The 19,825-nt window shown below is 45.1% G+C and overlaps 1 protein-coding gene across 5 annotated transcripts in view; it reads left to right on the top strand.

Annotated features, from left to right (window-relative positions):
• The window catches only part of Reln (reelin), a 437,778-nt gene that overhangs the window by 408,294 nt on the left and 9,659 nt on the right, over positions 1-19,825 (top strand). For 4 of the 5 annotated variants that reach the window (XM_040735124.1, XM_040735123.1, XM_040735121.1 and 1 more), the window contains exons 53-63: positions 1,191-1,368; positions 3,026-3,201; positions 3,345-3,451; positions 4,708-4,950; positions 6,707-6,882; positions 10,404-10,477; positions 12,261-12,422; positions 13,427-13,584; positions 16,476-16,695; positions 18,520-18,717; positions 19,353-19,451. In XM_040735124.1, the coding sequence (XP_040591058.1) occupies positions 1,191-1,368; positions 3,026-3,201; positions 3,345-3,451; positions 4,708-4,950; positions 6,707-6,882; positions 10,404-10,477; positions 12,261-12,422; positions 13,427-13,584; positions 16,476-16,695; positions 18,520-18,717; positions 19,353-19,451 (1,791 nt within the window). The remainder of the gene's footprint in view (positions 1-1,190; positions 1,369-3,025; positions 3,202-3,344; positions 3,452-4,707; positions 4,951-6,706; positions 6,883-10,403; positions 10,478-12,260; positions 12,423-13,426; positions 13,585-16,475; positions 16,696-18,519; positions 18,718-19,352; positions 19,452-19,825) is intronic. The other variant, XM_040735122.1, reaches the window with a different exon arrangement.

The raw sequence follows: 19,825 nt of genomic DNA, 5'->3' as shown, positions 1-19,825 counted from the left end.
GAAGTCAAAATGGCATTGGGACAGGGAATGAGAAGAGGTAAGGCATCTCATGAATAAATACACTTGCCACCAAGCCATCTCTCTCTCTCTCTCTCTCTCTCTCTCTCTCTCTCTCTCTCTCTCTCTCTCTCTCTCTCTCTCTCTCTCTCACACACACACACACACATACACACACACACACACACACACACACACACACACACCCTCAGATAGATGACAAATGGATACCACTCTAGTCACTATAATAAAAGGATGTTGCAACAACATACCACGGAGACCCTTGCAAATCATTGTTTGTAGATGCCTTTTTCATAATAACCAAGAAAGATATGGCACAGGGCTGGAGAGCTAGCTCAACAGTTAAGAATACTGGGTGGTCTTCCAGAGGACCCAGGTTCGATTCCTAGCAACCACCGTATCTCCAGTGCCCTCTTCTGGCCAGTGCAGGCAGTGCACAGGCATACCATGCTTGCAAAACACCTATACACATAAAATGACAAGTAAATATTTTAATGTGGTACAGACACATGATGAAATTTTATGCAGCTACAAAGAAAAACGAAATCATGACATTCGCAGGAAAAGCGATGCCACTGGAAATCATTATGACAAGCAGAATAAACCAAATATTGCAGGTTTTCTCACACCTGGGGAACCTAGATTTAAAACGTTGGTACCTGCACGGTGAGGAGGTCACAGAGCTAGAAAGGAGCTCATGGTAGAGCACACATACGAAGGAAGCTGAGTTTGGAGGTAACTAGAAGGACAGGAGGAGGGAGAGAGCATGGGGAGGACAGCTAAGACGGAGGATGAGTGAGAGGAATGTGGATGAAGGTGCCCGGATGAGACGCGCCACTTCGTACGCAACCCCTAAAATGTAGTCTTAAAAACGAGAAAAGGGAATCTGGCTTATGACTGCAGATGACACTATCAGATAATCCTCTGCTTAAAAGTCCCCGCTGGGTTTTTTTTTACTTGTCTTGCAAGCTTCCACAGAACTGAGCTGAAAGCAGCTGTGCAGTCCCAGTACTAGAAAATGGAAGTGGGCAGAAACAATTTTATTGCCTCATTTCATCCGTCGGGAATACCTGAAGCGTTTTTTTTTTCTGAAAAGCACTGAGTATATATGTAGTTAAATAGCTCTGAACAAAGTTAACTTTTGTTTTTCATTCCTTTGCTTCTGCCCATAGTCCTGTTAGATTTAGGTTCTACCAAAAGTACTCGGACATGCAGTGGGCGATTGACAATTTCTACCTTGGCCCCGGATGCTTGGACAACTGCCGGGGCCACGGGGACTGCCTCAAGGGACAGTGCATCTGTGATCCAGGGTACTCGGGGCCAAACTGCTACCTCACGCACACTCTGAAGGTACTGGTGAAGCTGCCGGCGGGCTGTCCCACGGCCGGTTTTCATAGTTGGGGGTGTGTTGCTGTAATCTGTAGCACGGGGGTGTCCGTCTGTCTGTCCCTGCCTATCTGTCTCTGTCCTTCCCCTGCTGCGCCTCAGTTGTCTGGCTCACTGTGTAGCCCTGGCTGGCCTAAGCTGACTGTGTACCAGGCTGGCCTCAAACTCACAGAGATCTGCCGCACATTGTTTCTCGAGTGCTGGGATGAAAGGCAGGTGCCACTGTGCCCAGCTTTTTTCTCTAAAGAGCATTCAGTTTAAAGTACCTACTTTTAAATTGGTACAAAGAAGGAAGATACTATTATTCGTATCAAGTGAAGCAAATATTATAGATAGCCCCACAGACCAAATTTTCAAGCATGCTTAAACACTGCTTGAACTTTTTTTTTCCAGAAAATTCTATGGTCTAATTTATTAACTACTGAAATGTGACTGCATATTAATGATAGGATTACCATTTTTGACACATTAGCTGTTACATTCAGTATATTCAATATGTAAAGTAAATGCGGTTTCTGTACACAGTTGCCAAATATGTTTTATTTCTGTAAATAAATAGAGCATATACATCATTTTAATAACACAGAAATGCCTCAGCTAGAGCAGTCGAAAATAGTGGCTCCCACCTGTGATCCGGACTAGACAGTGAGTTCCAGCCAGCCTAAATTATAATAGAAGTGCACACAATGAAACCTAGCGAATATTGAAAATAAAACGTGAAGACACTGCTCACTTGTGTGACTTCCTGTGAGCACTGGGGTTTCATTAGCATCTCTCGGATGAGAAATCACACAAGCCTGGTTTGTGACCGCCAGCTCAGGCCTCTAATGAGAGCGTGTGCAGTTAGCTGTGCATTCATAGCTCGTGTTCTTACATGTGAACATCCGTTTATACAAATTGTGCTCATTTTCTAACCATTAGTGGAGTAACTTGAGACTGGCTTGTGTTTGCATGCCTTTAATTATAGGGCTTGATTGTTCTAAGTTTGAGCAAATGAGACTTTATTGAAATCATTTAACCACACGAGACAGAACTCTCCTAAAGAACTGGGGGAATGTAGATAGAGATGCATGTAGAGATCGTTTTTACTGCGATTGCAACTCTATGTCCCCTAATAATAAGATAAAACTATGTAACTTCCCTTCTCTGGATAATATAAAATTTCAGGACTTGGAGGCCAATGCATAAATAGTACTTATGTGTTTGACTTTAGGTATTATGTTTCTAGGATAGCTGGATTATTTTATTTCTTTGAACAGAAAAATAATGTCTCATAATTCTAGTCATTAATTAAGTTACTCTGATTTTGCATTTGTTAATGTTATATTAAAAAGATAATGACACATTGGACCTTGAATCTACATTTTAATGTATATTAAAATAAAAGTTTACATTTTATAGTTTAAAAAAATTAAAGTCTTAAATTTTACTTAATCAGTTCAAATTATCTTCAATACATGGTAGAAAGTAAAATTATTAACATAATCTATTAGCTTTCAAACATGTATTCGAGAAAACTCTGAAATCAGCTCTGTTCTTTTTAAGCCCAAACAAGTTTATTAGGTACATTAGCATCATTTCCACTGTCATGTTTTAACCCCACCCCACTGAACCTCCCCAGACTTTCCTGAAGGAGCGCTTTGACAGTGAGGAAATCAAGCCTGACTTGTGGATGTCCTTAGAAGGAGGAAGCACTTGTACCGAGTGCGGGATTCTCGCCGAGGACACTGCGCTCTATTTTGGGGGGTCTACTGTGAGACAAGCCATTACTCAAGACTTAGATCTCAGAGGCGCAAAGTAAGTCACATTTTCTCATTTCTATCTCAGCTTTACAAGCTGACACCAGAGGGATGAACACATGCAGACATTGTTATTCAGGATGCGAGTGGCATCTTTGCTTTAGCCCATCGTTCTGACAATGACTGTGTGCCTTCACTTAGATTCTTGCAATACTGGGGACGCATTGGCAGTGAGAACAACATGACCTCTTGCCATCGGCCCATCTGCCGGAAGGAAGGCGTTCTGCTGGACTACTCCAAGGATGGAGGTGTGTTTCATGGGTGGCAGCTGTGCCTCGGAGTGTGTGCCCACGCTCCATTCAACGCCCTTGGAAACATCTCCGCAGAGCTTTGCCCACAGTGGTCATCATGAAGACCTCAAACACAGAGCAACAAGTCTTGTTTGTGTCACATGTCCTATGCATAGGTTCGCTTTTAAGCAAAACCTACCCTCCCACAAGGGATTGAGAAAGATACCCCATTAAAAATAACAGGGTCTTAATAGAATTTGCATTATTTATCCTTTGAAATGCGTGTATATAGTGGGTCTGAATCATACCCACAACCCATCTCTCCCCAGCCACCTTCCCCCACATGCACTCTAATACGTATTCCTCCCGGGTAACTGCATGTCCTCTTTTAAAATAGAATTTTTGTAAAAGAATAAAAATAACAAATCTTGAATGATTCTCTGAGTAAAATATGATTTCAAAAGAATTCTTATTTTGAAGTAACTATCAGGCCATTACTACCATGGGATAATTGGGAAAGTGGCTTTAAGGGCAGGAGAGATGAGTTAAGTATTTAAGAACACTACTTGCCAGGGGGCCAAGGTGTGATTCCCAGCACCCACAAGGTAGCTCACAATCATTAGTAGCTCCCAATTCAGGGGATCCAACAGCCTCTTGTGGCCTCAGTGGGCATCAGGCAGGCATGTGGCACACTTTCATACATACAGGCAACACACACACACACACACACATGCACACACACACACACACAAAGTAAATAAACCTGTAAAATAAAATAGCAGACATTGATATAAAAGCAATTCCAACTGAAAACAGAAATAAGTTTTCTCAAAAGGAAATACGTTTTAGCAGCCAGGTATCAACTATTTCAACCTAGTCACATATTTTAGACATTTTTCCCACAGTTCTATCAAAAACCAAGGCCAACTTCTTATCAGTCCAAATAATTGTAAAATATACAGAATTATAGTAGTTGTATCATTACATCTAGAAGCTACTGTCCAGAAGTATATCTTTTTTTTTTGAGAAATAATGGCTCCTAAGATCTAGAGCAGAGTTTTCAAGAGATATTACATCTTTTACCTCAGTATGTTTACATTGACCAAGTATGTCTAATACCCTCACATTGTGGTCAGTTTGTGTTGCACCTGTCACGAAATTCACTTTTCTCTGCCTGGGTAAAGATCTCCTTGGGAAGCTTATAGTACTCTCAATATACTGCTGGTCTGTGGGCTGTTTCCAGATGTTGCTGTGCTGATAATTTTGTTTTATAGGAATTACTTGGACTTTGCTTCATGAGATGGATTTCCAGAAATACATTTCTGTGAGACACGACTACATCCTCCTTCCTGAGGATGCCCTCACCAATACAACTCGACTTCGCTGGTGGCAGCCCTTTGTGATCAGCAACGGGATTGTGGTTTCCGGGGTGGAGCGTGCCCAGTGGGCACTGGACAACATTCTAATTGGTGGAGCAGAAATCAATCCAAGCCAACTGGTGGACACGTTTGATGATGGTAAGAAGACACCTCTGAGGAACATCCTCTAAGTCAGCTGTCTGTGCAGGCATCAGATGTTCATCCACAGTGAGCACACACAGGTGTCAGATGTCATCCACAGAGAGCACGTGCAGGTGTCAGATGGTCATCCACAGTGAGCATGTGCGGGTGTCACATGGTCATCCACAGTGAGCACACACAGGTGTCACATGGTCATCTATAGAGAGCACACACAGGTGTCACATGGTCATCCACAGGGAGCACACACAGGTGTCAGATGTCATCCACAGAGAGCACACAGGTGTCAGATGGTCATCCACATAGAGAGCACACACAGGTGTCAGATGGTCATCCACAGAGAGCACACACAGGTGTCAGATGTCATCCACAGTGAGCACACACAGGTGTCACATGGTCATCCACAGGGAGCACACACAGGTGTCAGATGTCATCTATAGAGAGCACACACAGGTGTCAGATGTCATCCACAGTGAGCACACACAGGTTTCAGATGGTCATCCACAGTGAGCACACACAGGTGTCACATGGTCATCCACAGGGAGCACACACAGGTGTCAGATGGTCATCCACAGAGAGCACACACAGGTGTCAGATGGTCATCCACAGTGAGCACACACAGGTGTCACATGGTCATCCACAGTGAGCACACACAGGTGTCAGATGGTCATCCACAGTGAGCACACACAGGTGTCAGATGGTCATCCACAGTGAGCACACACAGGTGTCAGATGGTCATCTATAGAGAGCACACAGGTGTCAGATGTCATCCACAGGGAGCACACACAGGTGTCAGATGGTCATCTATAGAGAGCACACACAGGTGTCAGATGTCATCCACAGAGAGCACACACAGGTGTCAGATGTCATCCACAGTGAGCACACACAGGTGTCAGATGGTCATCCACAGGGAGCACACAGGTATCAGATGGTCATCCACAGTGAGCACACACAGGTGTCAGATGGTCATCCACAGTGAGCACACACAGGTGTCACATGGTCATCTATAGAGAGCACACACAGGTGTCACATGGTCATCTATAGTGAGCACACACAGGTGTCACATGGTCATCTATAGAGAGCACACACAGGTGTCAGATGGTCATCTATAGTGAGCACACACAGGTGTCACATGGTCATCTATAGAGAGCACACACAGGTGTCAGATGGTCATCTATAGTGAGCACACACAGGTGTCACATGGTCATCTATAGAGAGCACACACAGGTGTCACATGGTCATCTATAGAGAGCACACACAGGTGTCACATGGTCATCCACAGGGAGCACACACAGGTGTCAGATGTCATCCACAGTGAGCATGTGCAGGGCCTAGCACACACTGCTCAAGCTGTGTCTGCTGTTGTTGGCCCTGCAGTTTATAAGTCCAAAGTTTGTCACTTGATGAACTGTCACTTCAGAATTTAATGAATATTGTTAAATACAAAATGTTTTTATTATAACTTGGGATTGCAATACTCTAAATATTTTAGTCCTTTTAGTAATTTCTATGCCATATTATGCATACTGCAGATGCCTAAGAGGAAGTAGAATTTCTACCCAGAAAAACAATTACCCTTTCTTAGCAGCCTTCAGTGGTTTTGCCCCTAAGCTTGGGCTCTCACCTGGGATTTATATATTAAGACAGTTGGATAAAATAAATAACTGCACTCAGTAGTAAACACAAAAATAATTGAACATTGAACATCTTAGTTGGAGAAAAATAGCATACATCATTTTTCTCACTTATTTAACAGAAGGCTCTTCCCATGAAGAAAACTGGAGTTTTTACCCCAATGCAGTAAGGACAGCAGGATTCTGTGGCAATCCATCCTTCCACCTCTACTGGCCCAATAAAAAGAAGGACAAGACCCATAATGCTCTCTCCTCCCGTGAGCTCATCATACAGCCAGGATACATGATGCAGTTTAAAGTAAGGAAAAGTGATACAGAACATGGCTGTGGGAGGAGGGATTTGTTCTGACAGCTACAGACAAATGATTGATTTCACCTGTTAAAAGATGCTGTGATTGTGGTAACATTTTACAAAGGCCTTTCTTCAAGTGTGGTTATTTGAGCATAGATAAAATCTGTAGAGATGCTAGGATACAGCAAGAAATACAGCTGTGTTATAGCTCATATATTCATCTGCCAAGATGAAAAGCTTAAAACAGTGCCTGGAACCCTCTGTAACTCTCCCATAACACACTGCTCCTCTTCCTTCATTAAGCCATCTGCCTCTCCAGCTATTCCTTCTCAGATTCTTTTTCAATGTTCCTTTAGCTCCAACGTCACAAACCTGTACATTTGCCCAGAGGCAGCTCCCAAAGCCTCAAAGAATGAGACAATCTTAAAACCTTTTATCCTGCATAGGCCAGGAAGGAAGACATAGGCAAGCAATTAGTAGACACTCATGAGAATGATAAAGTCATAGCAACCTCTCTCTCTGTCTCTCTCTCTCTCTGTCTCTCTCTCTGTCTCTCTCTCTGTCTCTTTCTCTGATACCAAACATACTTTGTAAAGGTATTACAGAAATGCATTTAGTTATTAGATCATTTTATAAACATCAGTTCTTCTAAATGTCTTTGTTTTAAAAGATGGGCTAGCGACATTATTAGTGAAAATTATAAAGTGTTTCTGCTTTTTTTTTCTTGGCTCTATGCTAGACTCCCTTCAGAGATGAACCAGCTTTTCCGATGCTACCACACCCTAAGAAAATGTTCAGCTTTCAAGACATGAAGGGTCATATCTCAAGGTCACATCTTTGAGAGTCAAAGTTTTCCATTCTTGGTTCCACTCTGATCAACATTGTCATCCTTGGATGGTTCTATGAACTCACTGTAGTATTTTTTTCTTCAAACAAATCAACTTATTTAAAATGAAAGGGGGTGAGAAGTGTTCCAGCAGTTAAGACTGCTGCTCTTCTAAAAGCCCTAAGTTCAGTTCTCAACACTGTCAGGCAACTCACAGGCACCGTAACTCCATCTCCGGGGGATCCAAGGCCTCTGCCTCCACGGACACCTGCAATCACATGCATATACTCCCCGTCCCATCCCATACCTACACATACAAATAAAATTAACTTTTAGTGGAAGTAAACCTGTGCCCTGAAACTTAGGTCACCACAGACCCTACCTACCCGAGTCAGCAGACACTGTCACCACCCTCTTCTCTCCTGGGCTCCGTGAACTATTCAGTTCTGTGTCCTTGCCCTCTGCAACTGCGAGGTGCTCTGTCTCTGTATTCTGGTTTTTATCACCTCGATATCTACTTCCGTCCTCCTTTAGTTTTCTTCCCTCTGCCTCCAAGGATCAGCATGTGAGTGCATCCCAGATTCTTTCTCTCCGATACATTTGGTCACTCAGAATTTTATACAATCTTCCGGCTTGGAACACACCTTGAAAACAAGTCTCAAATCTGGACTTGTAACTAATCTTGACTGGCTCACTAACAACTCTACGTTTTATTAGCATTCTAAGTTACTTTATGCATTTATTGACTTGGGGTGCGTGCATGCCACGGTGCCGTGTGATGTGAAAGTCAGTTCTCTGCCTCCACCGTGTGGACCCCAGGGATCAAACTCGGGTCAATGTGCTTAACTCCCAGCCCCTCTGCCTCCTGAACCGTACCACTGTATTTTTAGAAGTGTCTGCACATTTCTGGCTTGTACTTCAGTGTCCTAGTGTCCCAGTGACGTCAGCATCTTCCGCTCCACACCAAGTCTTCTTTCTGATTGCCCCGTCTCTGTTGACAGCGCCGCCTTGCACTAAATAGCTTTAAGGTCTTCAATTTTCACTTCCCACGTGTCATCACTTCCTGCCCTCTAATTACTTCCCCATCAGATCTTCCCTGCACTGTTTACCATTCATATCCACTCCGCCCAGCCACATCACTTCCTCTCGCTCTGCACAGACCTCTGGGGCTAACTAGTGCTTGTTCTGCCCTCGGATCTTCAGGCAAGCTTTCTCTGTTAGGGTACAAACAAGATGTCACCACAGACCCCCCAGTCCCTCTCCATTCCTGACTTCAGCGACAGAGTCAGACCAGCTTTGTGTCGCATAGCTCCTGGCCCACCATTCCACTCCTCGGGCCTTCTGTTCTTAAAGTCAGACACTTGTTTATCTGAGTCACAGCCTGTGGAGCTCTACGCCGCCCGCCCTCAGCATCGTCTCCGCCCCTCTGCACTGCATCCAGCACCGTCCCCGCCCTGTCCCCTCCCCTCTGCACTGCATCCAGCATCGTCCCCGCCCCTCTCCACTGCATCCAGCATCGACCCCGCCCCTCTCCACTGCATCCAGCGTCGTCCCCGCCCCTCTCCACTGCATCCAGCATCGTCCCCGCCCCTCTCCACTGCATCCAGCATCGTCCCCGCCCCTCTCCACTGCATCCAGCATCGTCTTCGCCTCCGTCCCCGCCCCTCTCCACTGCATCCAGCATCGTCCCCGCCCCTCTGCACTGCATCCAGCACCGTCCCCGCCCTGTCCCCTCCCCTCTGCACTGCATCCAGCATCGTCCCCGCCCCTCTCCACTGCATCCAGCATCGTCCCCGCCCCTCTCCACTGCATCCAGCATCGACCCCGCCCCTCTCCACTGCATCCAGCATCGTCTTCGCCTCCGTCCCCGCCCCTCTGCACTGCATCCAGTCTTGCTGTAGGCAGAGCTCTGCATCCCTGTATCCACTCACTCTTCCTAACCAGCTTCCAGCCACCTCTACCCTCAGATGCTCTCTGTCTTCAGGTCAGCTGACGAGCACCTAATGGATGGATTATTTCCCAACCCATCTAATCGGCTGTGTGTTTTTTAGTTCCTACTACCATACTGGACCACACTTCTTATTCTAACCTTAAATCTTAATTGGCTCATTTATGAGTATTATGCCTGAAAGTTTTAGCACTAAATTCCCCTAATACCAGCAGTGAAATAGAACTTGTTGATTAAATCAACAATTAGAACTTATATTTCACCAAATTTTACAGCAATTGTGCATTATTAATGATTCAAACATTTAATTGCAGATAATACTGAAAAGGAGGAGCAGCAATATGAATAGCTATTAAAGTAATGAAATTTGTTATTTTCACTTCCAAATAAAAACTTAATAGCAGCATCTAAGAAGTAAGATGTCAATGGCATGTTTTGCATTATATACTTTCAATTTCTTCCCATAAATCCTCCTAATAATATTTTAGCCAATTTAGCTTATCTAATTTTATGTAATATGATATATTAGTTAAATTAGTAGAGATGATACCTTAAAATCCTTAATTCTCGGGTTCTTTGAAACTGCATGTCCATCAGCTCTGAGAATGAATTCTTCATGCAGGCTGCTTGTAAAACCTTCTCTGAGTATTTGATTCCCATTAGAGTCCTGCTGTTGAGCAGTAGGGTTTCTGGTTGGTCACATTGGATGTTGTTTAGTCTAGCGTGTGTATTGATTGCTTCTGTTTGCTTTAGATTGTGGTGGGTTGTGAAGCCACCTCTTGTGGTGACCTTCATTCTGTAATGCTGGAGTACACTAAGGACGCAAGGTTAGTGAAATTGTTTTACATTTCTTCCAAACTTGAAAACAGAATTCAAATATGTATCTAATGTTAGGGCAGCTACTTGAAAAATAGAAATTTTATGTATTGAAAGTGGATTGAAAACAATTTTGCATATTGAAAGTTTTTAGGGGATTAAGGCTCCTGTAACCCCAGGTAGACTGAGGCAGCCTGGCTCACTTAGGGAGGCCCTGTCTGCTCCTGTGTACACTCATAGAAATGTCCTGTATGTCTTCACATTTTTCTTTCAAACTAAAGAAAAACTCAGTTTTTATACTGGGCAGCTGCTAGGAATCATTGCATTTAAAATAAGTAAGATACAAGTTGTTATTGTAGAAGTGCTATGTGCACGTTACTCATTTTCATCCAGCCCTCAGAAAAATTGACAGCAGTGGGGATGGATCCTGACATGAAACTTTAAAACTTAATTGTATTATGCTGTCAGTTTTTCTAAGTATTCATTCTTATACATGCTATCATCTTATTTTGTTGTCTATGAGCACATTAATGTGGTTTTAAAGAGTTAACACACATCTAATGAGAAGTGATTTTCATTATTTTTGCTTTATTTATGCTATGAGAATTTCACACCCATATACAAGATATTTTTATCATATCCACCCACTCTGCCCCTTCCAGCTTCTTCCATGACACAGCCCCAAAAGCCCTTCCCACATTCATGTTGTCTTCTTTTTCTTTTTTTTGTAACCCACTCATTCCTACAGGAGCTGCTCATGCGTGCATGTGTGCAGGGCCATCCACTGGAGTGTGGCTCACCTATATGAGTTTTTCTTTTTTGTTTTGATGTGGTCTTTTCTTATTTTAAAAAAATGTTTTTAATTGAAATAGAATTAGATCACTTTCCCTGATCCCTTTCCTCTCTCCAAACCCCTCCCATGAGGTATTTAGGTATTTAGTTTTTATTTTTTATAAAATGTATTTTTAATTAGACTATAATGACATCATTTCTCCAATTCTACTTCCTCGTTCCCATCCCTCACTCCTTCTCAAATTCATGGCCTCTTTTTCTTTCATTGTTATTATTACAGATATGTATAAGTGCATAGACATACAAATAAGACATGCTGAGTTCGGTTAATGTCAATTGTATGTATAACTTCAGGGTTATATTCAAATTATTTTCAGAGATTCAGGGTCTGTGATTACGTATGATTTTAAAAGAGGAATTTTTAAATAAATAAATCTTTAGAGAGGGTAGCTGGAGAGATAGTTCAACAGTTAGGAGCACTGGCTGCTCTTACAAATCACGCAGGTTCAGTTCCCAGTGCTCGCTCACAGCTGTCTGAACTTCCAGTCCCAGAGGATCTATCTGATCGCCTCTGCAGGAACTGCACACATGTAGTGCACATGCACGCATGCAGGCAAACATTCACACACATAAACTAGAAATGCATCTTTTTATCAAGATTCATTTATCTGCATGTGTCCCTGCAGGCCAGAAGAGGGCACCAGATCTCATTACAGATGGTTGTGAGCCACCATGTGGGTGCTGGGAATTGAACTCAGGACCTCTGGAAGAGCAGCCAGAGCTCTTAACCTCTGAGCCATCTCTCCAGCCCCCTAGAAATACATCTTTTGAAAACAAGGAAATACAAATTATTTAATCCTATCTCACAGCATTGCCTGACATACTAATCACATACTCCTTTTGACTCATCTGACATACTGACCACATGTTCCTCTGACTTGCCTGACATGTCAACCACATGTTCCTCTGACTTGTCTGATGTGATCCTTTTCGTTGCTACAGGTCTGACTCCTGGCAGCTCGTGCAGACCCAGTGCCTGCCCTCCTCTTCCAACAGCATTGGCTGCTCCCCCTTCCAGTTCCATGAAGCCACCATTTACAATGCTGTCAATAGCTCGAGCTGGAAGAGGATCACCATCCAGCTTCCAGACCATGTCTCCTCCAGGTGGGTTGCCTGCAGAGGTGAGCCAGTGACCCTGTCAGGCAGGCTCTACAGCAGTGGCTCTCAACTTCCCTCGTGCTGTGATTCTCCTATATGGTTTCTCATGTTGTGGTGACTCCAACCATAAAAGTATTTTCATTGCTACTTCCTACTATAAATTGCTACTCTTATGAACTGTAAATATCTGTGTTTTTGATGGTCTTAGGCAACCCCTGTGAAGGGTCATTCAACCCCCACAGGGGACCCACAGACTGAGAATCACTGTTCTACAGTCATGCAGAAAATGGGAACAGAGTTTTAGCTGCAGCCTGAGGACCCTTTCCTCTTCTTGCCATCCCATGTTCCAAGGGGTGGGGGGCATATCTGTAGACTACTTATAGAGCTCAGGTTCTCTTTTAACTACATATCACACATATGCAACACTCACCCACACATCCTGAATGGTAGATCCTCCAGAGACCAGAGTTGGGACCAGTCCTGCCCTAGCGTTCGAATGCCCTGCCAAAGACTTTGCTGCTCATGCAGACATGCAAGTCTCCTGGTTGCCAGGTTACAGAAATCTGAAGATAACTAGGACAGTGTGTGATCTTCCCAGAGAGGCAGTCATTTCACTGAATGATTTAGAAGATGATTTAGAAGATGTGTGTGTGTTTATATATGTGTCTGTATATATATGTATTTATGTGAAAATTCTCACAAAAATTGAATAGAAGGAACAACACTCAAGATTGACTGCTGGCTTCCACACACACTGCATACAAGCACACACATACATTTGTATCTACATACGTGCATACATGTATGTAATAGGCAAGAGAAGAGAGACACCGTTTTCAGAAAGGCACATGAGGATGCTCAGCCAACTCTGGAGGACGCATCAGCTCTGCCTTTGGGGTGGTTTGGGTAGAATTGGCGCTCTTCCCTCAGATCCCATTCCTACAGGCAGAGGCTGGGCAAGGCAGGCACAGTGACAGCCCCTGACTCTCTGTGCTCTTTGGGTCTCCCAGTGCCACACAGTTCCGCTGGATCCAGAAAGGGGAAGAAACTGAGAAGCAGAGCTGGGCCATCGACCACGTGTACATTGGAGAGGCCTGTCCCAAGCTCTGCAGCGGGCATGGCTACTGCACCACCGGGGCCGTCTGCATCTGCGATGAAAGCTTCCAAGGTCTGAACCCTGGGCTGCTCCTGAAGCGGCCTGCTGTGGGCTCCTTGTCTTACACACACACAGGGAGTACACTAGGAAGCGGATGACAAGCAGGCTCAGAGGTGTGAGCAGGCTCAGAGGTGTGAGCAGAGGTGTGGGCAGAGGTGTGAGCAGAGGTGTGAGCAGGCTCAGAGGTGTGAGCAGAGGTGTGAGCAGGCTCAGAGGTGTGGGCAGAGGTGTGAGCAGGCTCAGAGGTGTGGGCAGAGGTGTGAGCAGGCTCAGAGGTGTGGGCAGAGGTGTGAGCAGGCTCAGAGGTGTGGGCAGAGGTGTGAGCAGGCTCAGAGGTGTGGGCAGAGGTGTGAGCAGGCTCAGAGGTGTGAGCAGAGGTGTGGGCAGAGGTGTGAGCAGAGGTGTGAGCAAGCTCAGAGGTGTGAGCAGAGGTGTGAGCAGAGGTGTGGGCAGAGGTGTGAGCAGAGGTGTGGGCAGAGGTGTGAGCAGGCTCAGAGGTGTGGGCAGAGGTGTGAGCAGGCTCAGAGGTGTGGGCAGAGGTGTGAGCAGGCTCAGAGGTGTGAGCAGAGGTGTGGGCAGAGGTGTGAGCAGAGGTGTGAGCAAGCTCAGAGGTGTGAGCAGAGGTGTGAGCAGAGGTGTGGGCAGAGGTGTGAGCAGAGGTGTGGGCAGAGGTGTGAGCAGGCTCAGAGGTGTGAGCAGAGGTGTGAGCAGGCTCAGAGGTGTGGGCAGAGGTGTGAGCAGGCTCAGAGGTGTGAGCAGAGGTGTGGGCAGAGGTGTGAGCAGAGGTGTGAGCAAGCTCAGAGGTGTGAGCAGAGGTGTGAGCAGAGGTGTGGGCAGAGGTGTGAGCAGAGGTGTGAGCAGGCTCAGAGGTGTGAGCAGAGGTGTGGGCAGAGGTATGAGCAGAGGTGTGAGCAGAGGTGTGAGCAGGCTCAGAGGTGTGAGCAGAGGTGTGGGCAGAGGTGTGAGCAGGCTCAGAGGTGTGAGCAGAGGTGTGGGCAGAGGTGTGAGCAGAGGTGTGAGCAGGCTCAGAGGTGTGAGCAGAGGTGTGGGCAGAGGTGTGAGCAGAGGTGTGAGCAGAGGTGTGGGCAGAGGTGTGAGCAGGCTCAGAGGTGTGAGCAGAGGTGTGAGCAGAGGTGTGAGCAGAGGTGTGAGCAGAGGTGTGAGCGAGGCTGACAACCTTTGGAATGAATTCTCAGGCGTGAGCTATGTTCCTGGAAGTGGTTTTTAAATTGCTTCTTTAGCTGGCCTACAAACGCTGGTTCTCGTCATGGTATTTACACACATGGTACCCTTCCTCCTCCCAAACAGATCCCCTCTGCTTTCTGAAACTCGGTTTTAAAAGTAGACTGAGACATTGGGAGGATGGCTCAGGCAGAAAAGCACTTGTTTTGCAAGCTCAAGGACCTGAATGCAGTCCCCAGAACCCACATAAAAATGTCAGCCATGGTGTTACACACTTGTGTAAGCATTGGGTGAGGGTACAGATGCTTCCCAGGACCTGTCTTCCACCCTCCCACAGTTGTAGCTGGTGACCTGAGCATCCTGTTTCTCACATCACCGTGCCACTCAAGAAAAGAAAAAGTAAAACTCGATCACACAACCAAATTAATTTCTACTGTTTGGGCTTCCAGCTACTGAATGTATGTGGGCCAGAGTGTCTGGTCAGCATCTCACGTGGTAGGAAAATGCCTGCCAGTGGAGTTTCCTCTCACCCAAACTTTTCAACAGCTTCTAGCCTGTTTATTCTATCCTAACAATTGCCACTCAGCAGGGCTGAGAAATTTTGGGTCTTTACACCGTCTTGATTTTATTGCTTGCATGGACTCTGCCCGTTCTCTAGAGTCACTCGATAAATAAGGAAACTGAGACTCAGAGGTTAAGAGATTCGTCATAAGTCACAGAGCTGGTAAAGATGACCAGATCCTGGATTTTTCTTCCCAATCAGCCTCATCAGTTCTCACAGCTGATTTATTTAAAGACCAGAATTATACAACCTCCCCCAAGAACATGGTGTTAGAATGTGTATATTTGAATTCTGCAGTGGGACCCATTTAAATTTCTTGGCTGATGCTCTGTCTTGGCTTCCAGATGAATGGATATGATTAATGTAGGCCTGCACGTCTCTAACGTTGAAAACCACTTAACCATCTCCTTCCTCCCTGTTATCACTGAAACCAGCTGGGTCTGTCTGGGTATGAGCTGAAGAATTTAACTTTGGGAAAATTAACAAATCAAATGTCTCATGAGAAGGCCCAGCTGTCTGGAATTTTCCCTCTTCCCTGATCCAACAGAAGTAGGGTCTTTTGGTTTTGAACTATTGTGAGGATTTGGAACACGTGTATGCACAGTTCAAATCAAGGAGAAATGTAAGCATACACATGTTCTCTCATTTAATGTTTTAGTGGCTTCTGAGAGACATTTGCAGTTTACTTATTGTTCATTTATTTATCCCAACGTTGTTGCTGAATACTGTGCTAGGTGCTGGGATTCAATAAGGAATCAAGAACACAGCATATCTAGTTTCTACAAAATTGTCCTGGGAAAAAATGAAATTAGATTGGCCTCCTATGCTGGGGTGAGAGCTTCCTGCTAAGTCCCAACACTGGTAAACACACTGGCCTGGCCAGATGCTACAGCATGTAACCAATAGACTAAGTACACTCACATGGACACATTTTAATAAGCATTGACCTAAAAGCAATGGGACTTTTCTCAACATAAGCCAATAGTTACCTAAATCCATGAGAAATGGCTTCTCCTGGGAGGCTGAGTCAGCCTGGTACTTACTTCACAGCCCTTACAGAAAGAGTGGCTCAGACCTGAAGTTGACTATCACCTTACTCTTGGAGGATTATGTTTATTCCAGCTGATTGCTGTCCCTGTTGATGACTCCTTTCCCCCAGGCGATGACTGCTCTGTTTTCACTCACGAGCTTCCAAGTTATATTAAGGATAATTTTGAATCGGCAAGAGTCACTGAGGCCAACTGGGAAACAATTCAGGGTGGTGTCATCGGAAGTGGCTGTGGGCAGCTGGCACCCTATGCCCATGGGGACTCGCTCTACTTTAATGGGTGTCAGATAAGACAAGCCGCTACCAAGCCACTGGATCTCACTCGAGCAAGGTGAGCAAACCCTGTGCCGTATATTCAAGACACAGATATGATCACAGGCCCAGATCTGAGCATGAACTTCATGAAACAATGTCCAGTGAGCAAGGGAACCTTACCATCAAAGAACCATTGTGTGTTTTAACAACTGAAAACTATCATTGTGTAAGTTTATCATAGAATGTCTTTCTTATTTCTTCCCATACATTCTAGCCAAGCAGTAATGCTAGAATAGAAATAGCTAAGCGTGGCAGAGAGAATGGATAAGGAGAGTCTACACAGATGAACTAATGTTAGCACAGCAAAGTACATAAATATAATATGAAAATGTGTAGACATGCAGATGTAAGTTCAGGAAATGGAAATGAAAGATGATATCTTTAATTACTCACATGCATAGGAGCTGGATATACATTAAATGCAGAATAGAGTGTATATAGTAGACATGACATAGGGGATCCTGGAGACTCCTCGCCATTCCCCCTCACCAGCTGTTTTCCCAAAGGCAGAGTATGGGTAAAGATGCCAGCATTTTGATGAGCAATGGCGTACTGACTAGAGTTCCCACAACTAGTAGCCTCATGGAATGTGTTTCTGTGCTTAAAATCCCTGTCTCAGGGCTGAGAATTAACTCACTGGGTAAAGAGGCAGGCATGCAGGCAGGAGCATCTGAGCTTAGGCCCCAGAAGCTACATACAGCCACGTGTAGCGTGCACCGGAGAGGCAAGACAAAGGATGCCTGCTGCTTGCTAGACAGCCAGGCTAACGGGGTCAGTCGGTAAGCCCCGGATCGGCGAGACCCTGTTCCAAAACAGTAAGGTGGGAAAGCTCTCGGAGACAGCTGACACTGACCTCGGGCCTCCACACACATGCACACATGCACCATACAGGTGCATACTAACACATACACCACACGGGCATGCACACATGCGCGCGCGCACACACACACACACACACACACACACACACACACAGAGACAGAGAGAGAGAGAGAGAGGGAGGAGAGAGAGAGAGAGAGAGAGAGAGAGAGAGAGAGAGAGAGAGAGAGAGAGAGAGAGAGAGAGAGAGAGAGAGAGAGAGAGAGAGAGAGAGAGAGAGAGAGAGAGAGAGCGCTGCTTTTTCTAAGGATAAGGGTGTCTGGGGAAAGGCATCTAACATGGAAGACATAAGCCTGAGCCTGCGTGCTCTACGTCAGCCTTCCCTCATCTGATCCAGAAAACCTAAAATATGCATGATGATTCTTCCCTGCCCAGATGCTGTTCAGTTTGAAGCTGTTTGTAAAAAGCACACGGCACATGTACTGTGACTGTCACATACTGTGACTGTGCCCCATGTCCTCAGCTGCTTGGCCTTTGTCACTGTTTAGAGAACAGAAGGTATGGGTTGGGGGGAGTATTCTAAACAAACTTCCGGCATCTTTGAAAGTCAGAACTGATTATTCATGTCTGTTTTTATTATACAGACACCCCTTAGTGAACAGGAAAGATTAGTTCCAGAACCCCAATGGATACTCAGGTCCCTCCTGTACTTAGCCTATGCTAACACTCCTGTGTGAATCACATCCTCTACATGATGGACAGTGTCTAATACAATGCAGAAACTGTGCAGATGGGAGATATGCTATCTTGCTTGAGGAATAATAAAAGGCTGACGGCTGTACATATTCAGTAACAGTTTTTTCCATGGTATCTTCTGTGTGTCATTGGTTGCATCTTTAGATGTGGATCCCACAGAGACCCAGCTGTATTATGAACTCAGGAATTACAGACTTTAGGAAAAACAAAAATTTAAGGTTTCCAACTTTCATCTAAAGTGGATTTCCCTGTATTTTTTTTCCAGCAAAATTATGTTTGTCTTACAAATTGGGAGCACGTCACAGACAGAGAGTTGCAACAGTGACCTCACCGGCCCCCACACCGTGGACAAGGCGGTGCTGCTTCAGTACAGCGTCAACAATGGCATCACCTGGCATGTCATCGCTCAGCACCAGCCGAAGGACTTTACACAAGCTCAGCGGGTGTCTTACAACGTCCCTCTGTAAGTGGCCTGATGGGAAATGGCTAATCCCCTGGCCGTTCCTGTGAACTGTTGAATTTGACATGGGAGATGGTTGGTTATTGAGCCAATGCCATGAGCCTAGGCAGTGGCAGAGCCCAGACATCGCACACAACCAACACTGTGTTGCTGTTCTCCGATAGGTCCAGACACAGATAACTAACCAAAATAGAAGGGCAGGGGGAACGAATGGAGAACTAAATGCAAAGGCACTGTGCACATTTCTCTTCCTCTAAACAGTATTTCCAATCCTTTGGAAAACAGCAGCCTTGAGTTTCTGTTTAGAGTGATCGTTCAGAAGTCTGGAGAACATGCGGCCATATCAGCTGAGCCATGTTGGCCCAGCTTCTAGCGCAGAGCCAGTCACAGAAAGTATTTCATGTTTGTGGATAACAGAGGGAAGGAGGGAGAAAGATAGACCACTATTACTAGCCTTTAAGCTGCTAATAAACTTCCATACCGCTAGGAGAGTACTGGGTGCTAAGCTAATCCAGATTCTATGTGCAACATGTTCTTGACTTATAATTAGCCTGTTAAAGCGTCTGAAGTCAGCAGATCACCTACCAGAAGAAAGGTCTTAAACATCCTGCGTCTGTGTCCTTCTGTTTGTGACCCAGGGAGGCACGGATGAAAGGAGTTTTACTGCGCTGGTGGCAACCACGTCACAATGGAACAGGTCATGATCAATGGGCTTTGGACCATGTGGAGGTTGTCCTGTGAGTATCTGCTACTTAGCATCCTGTGTCCATTTCAGAAAGGTTTGAAGTTCCTTTGACCTGGCATGCTCCTTGATTCAGTAAGAAATAGACCTGATGAGAAGGTCCCCACAAGGCCACTGTGGCTAACACTCTTCAGCAACTGTTCAAGTCAACAGTGAAGTATAATAAAACCTTGAATGGAGTATAGTGGGCTTAAGAAAGCTTTGATAAGTAAATGATTGTTTAAGTATTGGCAGGATTGATCAAATTCAATACAACAGAAGTCTCTGGGTAAATGGGAAATGATGTCTTATGCTTGATCTGGGTTGCCTTACAAAATAGAATGACCTCCCAAGAGAATGATCTGTCCATGCCTGTATACAGAATGAGCC

Source organism: Mesocricetus auratus, unplaced genomic scaffold (genome assembly GCF_017639785.1).
Source record: "Mesocricetus auratus isolate SY011 unplaced genomic scaffold, BCM_Maur_2.0 Super-Scaffold_100043, whole genome shotgun sequence".
NCBI classification, from domain to species: domain Eukaryota; kingdom Metazoa; phylum Chordata; class Mammalia; order Rodentia; family Cricetidae; genus Mesocricetus; species Mesocricetus auratus.
Note: the sequence above shows the minus strand (reverse complement) of the source record. Positions and strands in the feature narration are given on the sequence as shown.